This window comes from Asparagus officinalis, chromosome 2 (assembly GCF_001876935.1).
Source record: "Asparagus officinalis chromosome 2, Aspof.V1, whole genome shotgun sequence".
NCBI lineage: Eukaryota > Viridiplantae > Streptophyta > Magnoliopsida > Asparagales > Asparagaceae > Asparagus > Asparagus officinalis.
This window is the reverse complement of record NC_033795.1, coordinates 76,633,666-76,639,335: the sequence shown is the minus strand read 5'-3', so window position 1 is coordinate 76,639,335 and position 5,670 is coordinate 76,633,666. Positions and strand designations below refer to the sequence as shown.

Genomic DNA, 5,670 nt, shown 5'->3' with positions numbered 1-5,670 from the left:
AGGGGGGGGGGGGGGGGATTTTACTAATAGAGAGAAAGAGAATACAAATAGGGTTTACAATCTCACAAAATCTTATAAATAAAACCCTCAAACAAAGCTCTCAAATCTCTCACCAATTCTCCCTCAAAAGTGCTCAAAACCCTCTCAATGTCTGCTCAAATTCTCTCATTGAAACCCTAAGAAAATGTGTTCCTATTTATATCAAAACAGAAACCCAAACCAATCAGGAAACTGAAACAGGGTCCAAATCCGTGATCCGGTCGACCGGGCATGAGCATTCGGTTGACCGGCCAGAAGGACAAAATTTAACCCTGTAAAACAATCAGGGTTCGGTCGACCGGGCTTCTCCTCGCGGTCGACCGACCAGAGGGACTGATTTCTCAGCCTGTAGTGTGCACGTTTCCGGTCGACCGGCCTAAGCCCGCGATCGACCGGCCTAAGCCCGTGGTCGACCGGCCTGCACCAAAAACTATCTCTGTTTTGTTTTTCCTGTTCTCTTTCGCTGTTTTCGCCGTTTCTACAGCTTCGTCCTGGATATGGTATTGCGACGACACGAAACATGTTGAGATTTTCATTGCAGAGATCAGACTGCATGTCTGGATTCAGGCTATTCAGTCTTAATATGATTATTATCAAGCAAATGATTAAATAATCCATAGAGATGTTCACAAGAAAAGTCACTTCCATATTAGGTTTTTTACTAACAAAATGGGGTATCAGCCAAGAAGTTTAGTATACTCAAATATGCTCATTGCATAATGCATCATGTAAGTATTCTAAGATATTCTATTCATAAAGGTTAAAAAAAATCCATAGAGAATGATATGACAAACAGACCATAACTCAATGGTGTAAGGGGCCCTCCGTTTCTATACAAGCATTAAAAAAAACATAAACTTAATCATCACTTTCAAGATAATTAAGGGAAAGAAACCGAGCCAAAACATTGTTTTGGTTCTGCACCTACTGAGTAAGACAAAAAGGTAAAACAACAATTCGTTCTCAATTTTCCACCATAAAGAATTTTTCTTTTGGGAAGTGCAACGTTGAACTCCAAACATGACTGAAGAGAACAAGAGCTGAAGAGAAAACAATGCATATATTTCTGTGAAGAGGTTGGCCTTGAGAACAATACTAACATCGTGTGTTCTTGTGATTATTGTTACAACAGAAAATAAACATAAGATCGACCAAACTAGCAGCCGCTACCCTTCATAAGATCTCTAACGAAGGAATCAAGATTCTCCGAGGAAGATCCACCAGCTGAGATAGCTCTACGGGCAGAACCTCGGAGTCCTGCAGCTCTTCTCCTTATGTCCCTACTATCATCACCATCCGAATCGATCAACTTCTTCACAAGCAACGCGATCTCCTCTCTGCCAACCACACCTTCCCTCCCAGCATCTCCTCTCAAATTCAACCCAATCTTCCATTCATCAACAACAAGCCTACTAGCCACTGGCTGATCCCAAAATATCGGGAAAGTAAGCATTGGAACCCCACAAAATACACCCTCTAACGTAGAATTCCATCCACAGTGAGTCAAGAATCCCCCTATCGAGTCGTGGTTCAAAACTTTCAGTTGATCGCACCATGGAACTATGATCCCCATGTCGCCAACCATTTCTTGCAGTCTCGAAGAAGAATCTCCACGAGCCACCCACATGAATCGTACCCCGCTCAATCTTAGACCTGTTGCAATCTCGTCCATTTGAGCAACCGAGACTGAGAGAAAACTACCCAACGAGACGTAGAGTACTGTTTTCTTGGGTTGTGAGTTTAGCCATCCTTGGATGTGGTCTATGTTGTTATTATTGTCTCTGAGATGCATGAAAGGAATAGAAGGGCCAATTGTGTACACTGGGCAGTGAAGTTGCTCACGCAATGCATCGATTATTTGGGACTCGAGCTCGTAGAAGGAAGTAAAGAGGATGCATTGTGCTCTTCTTACCATCGAAAAGGCTTCCAATGATCGCTTCAGAGGTCTATAAGCGTTGAGAACGGAGTTTAGATCAGATAACCGCAACGATTTGTGACCAGGAATATATTTGCCGAGAGGCTCATCTGCTTCTCCTGCAAACAAACAAGCTTAACCATGAGTCCTTTTAGTAGATATTCAAGTATACTTGTAACGGTAATATTGTGTTCATCTTGTTGCAATATAATTCAAGCTTCTGCAGTCCACGTATTTAGGCTGAATAAGTCAGAAATACATAGCTATTTCTTAGGTAGACTTTGTCAATTCTGTTGCTGTTTTTTAGCTAATTGTTAGGTGATTATTTATGTTTTTTTGTTTGAGTCAGTTTGTAAGCCACTATCTTAGGCATTATTAGTCGTGGATAGTGGAGTTAGTTAGCCAAGTTTAGTAGTCTATTTAAGCTCTGTAATGTTCTGAATTAAGAATTCTCCATATATAAAAACTAACATTTGGTATCAGAGCCATAGAGAGAATTCTTGGGTTTGGTGAGTGTTTCGTGTGAAAGATAAAACACAAGGGAAACACAAGTCTGTTAGTGAATCATTCATCATGCAGAACAACAATGGGAATGGGAATTCACTAAATCAGTTACCTATCTTTAAAGGGGTGAACTATCATTTTTGGAGCCTAAAAATGAAGACTCTCTTCAGATCTCAAGAGCTGTGGAATACTGTTGAGAGTGGCTTTGAAGATAATGGAACTGAGGAGCCAGACCAGGAGTTGAGGGAGAAAAGAAAGAAAGATGCCAAAGCACTTTTCATCATTCAACAGGCACTTGATGAAGAAGTGTTTCCACGCATTGCAGCAGCTTCTACAGCAAAAGAAGCATGGAGTACTCTTAAGCAAGAGTATATGGGAGACAAGAAGGTTATTGCTGTCAGATTGCAATCCTTGAGAAGGGAGTTCGGAACTTCTCAAATGAAGGACAAAGCGACAGTTCAAGAGTACCTCTCAAGAGTCTCTAGTATTGTGCAACAGATGAGGTCATATGGAGAGGAGGTCAAAACTCAGCAAGTTGTGAGTAAGGTATTAAGAAGCCTTACAAAGAAGTTTGATTATGTTGTAACAGCAATTGAGGAATCCAAGGATATGGAGACCTACACGTTTGATGAACTTATGGGATCTCTTCAAGCACATGAAGAGAGACAGGCCAGAGGAGATGACAAGAAAGAAGAGAAGGCTTTCCAAGCAAAAGGAGAGTCTTTAAGCAAAGAAAGATTTCAACAGAATTCAGGCAGAGGTAGAGGCAAGGGAGGCTCAAGAGGAAGAGGCCGTGGAAGGGGACAAAGTAATGATGGAAGAGATCAGTCTTCTCAAAATTACAAAAGTCCTCTCAAATGCTACATTGCAAGAAGCCAGGGCATAAAGAAGCCAGCTGTTGGAAGAAAGAGGAGGACGAACAGAAATGTAAGCAAAAGTCTAACTTTGTAGAGCAAGAAGAAAAATTGTTCTTGGCACAGAATGCATCAAGCAATGATGCAGGATGTGGCATCTGGTATGTTGACAGTGGGTGCTCAAACCACATGTCAAGTGCCAAATCAATGTTCAGAGAGCTGGATGAGACAGCAAAGAGCAAAGTCAGACTAGGTGATGGAAAACAGCTTGAAGTAGAAGGCAGGGGCACGATTGCAATCACAACTGGGCAAGGTAACACCAAGCTCCTATGTGATGTGCAGTATGTGCCAAAATTAGCTCACAATCTCCTTAGTGTTGGTCAACTCCTCAACTCTGGCTATCATGTGCTGTTTGAAAATGAATCTTGTCTTATTTGTGACAAGAAGACCAAAGAAGTTGTTGTGAAGATCCCAATGAGAAGAAACAGAATGTTTCCTCTAGATTTGTCAGGCCACGTGAGCAGAGCCTTGATGGTCAAGGGGGATGAAGATGCCAAGCTATGGCACCTAAGGTATGGTCATCTGCATATGCAAGGACTGAAGTTGCTGCAGTCCAAAGACATGGTGCTTGGATTGCCTAAAACTGGAGAGCTTGAGCTGTGTGAAGGTTGCATCTATGGGAAGCAATCAAGAGGATCATTTCCAAGTGGAAAAGCCTGGAGAGCAAGTGAATGCCTTGAACTTGTCCATGCAGATTTATGTGGCCCAATGAAGACAGTTTCACTAGGTGGAAGTAAGTACTTCTTGCTCATTACAGATGATTACAGTAGAATGAGCTGGGTTTATTTTCTTAAAGCTAAATCTGAAGCGTTTGATTGTTTTAAGATTTTTAAGGCTATGGTTGAAAAACAGTCTGGTTTGTTTATAAAAGCATTAAGAACAGATAGGGGTGGTGAATTCTTGTCAAATGAGTTCATCACATTCTGTGAGGAGCATGGCATAAGAAGAGAGCTGACTGCACCTTATACTCCTGAGCAAAACGGAGTAGCTGAGAGGAAGAACAGGACTGTGGTTGAAATGGCAAGGAGTATGCTCAAAGCTAGGGATGTGCCAAACAAGTTCTGGTGTGAAGCTATAGCAACAGCTGTGTACATTCTCAATGTCTCTCCCACAAAGGCAGTCTTGAACAGAACACCACTAGAGGCTTGGAGAGGAAAGAAACCTTCTGTAAGTCATTTGAGAATTTTTGGTTGTACAGCTTATGCATTGGTTGATTTGAGGTCTAAGCTAGATAATAAGTCAGTGAAATGTATATTTATTGGCTATGCTACTCAATCAAAGGCATATAGACTGTATAACCCACTGACTGGCAAGATAATTATCAGTAGAAATGTTGTATTTGATGAAGATGCAGGCTGGAATTGGGAGGAAAGTGAAGTCAGAAAAAATGTTCAGCAGAAATCAGTCTGCTTTGATGGTTCAGAGGAGGATTCAAATGTGCCAGAGAATGATCATACTCCAAGTCCTCCTTCAACACCATCATTATCATCCGGTCAGGGCTCATTATCTCCTTCTAGCTCATCAAGTGATTCATCTCCAAGGAGATACAGGTCATTAACTGACTTGTATGAAAATTGTGATTTTGCATTAATGGCCACAATCCTGTCTGCTTTGAGGAAGCTGAGAAAGAAGTTGAGTGGCAGAATGCAATGAGAGAGGAGATCAGGTTCCGATCGCAACATTCTCTTGTCACGTTAATATCAAACACCTCTGACAAAATCAACTTATCGACTCTCCCTAATAGAGCGATAGGTCTTCAAAATTGCTCCGATCGTAATATTCTTCTTGTCACGTTAATATCACACCTCTGACAAAATCAACTTATCGACTCTCGTCAATAGAGCGATAGGTCCTCAAAGTTGCTCTAATCGCAACATCATCCTGTCACGTTAACACTAAACCTCTGACAACAATCCACTTATCAATCCTCGTCAATAGGATGATAAGTCCACAAAGTTGCTCCAATCGCAACACAAATCCTGTCACGTTAACACTAAACCTCTGACAAAACCCACTTATCAATCCTCGTCAATAGGGTGATAAGTCCACAAAGTTGCTCCAATCGCAACATAAATCCTATCACGTTAACACTAAACCTCTGACAACCCACTTATCAATCCTCATCAATAGGATGATAAGTCCACAAAGTTGCTCCGATCGCAACACAATCCTGTCACGTTAACACCATACCTCTGACAAATCAACTTATCAATCCTCTTCAATAGGATGATAAGTCCACAAAGTTGCTCCGATCACAACACATTCCTGTCACGTTAACATCATACCTCTGACAAAATC

At 41.4% G+C, this 5,670-nt stretch overlaps 1 protein-coding gene across 1 annotated transcript; it reads right to left on the bottom strand.

Annotated features, from left to right (window-relative positions):
* On the bottom strand, positions 1,196-1,954 carry LOC109831342 (UDP-glycosyltransferase 87A2-like). The gene has a single exon (XM_020398672.1). The coding sequence runs from the start codon at positions 1,952-1,954 to the stop codon at positions 1,196-1,198; it is 759 nt and encodes a 252-aa protein (XP_020254261.1).

What these genes read in the sequence shown, in the direction of transcription:
- LOC109831342 (XM_020398672.1), bottom strand. Translation starts at nt 1,954, where the DNA reads ATGGTAAGAAGAGCACAATGCATCCTCTTTACTTCCTTCTACGAGCTC.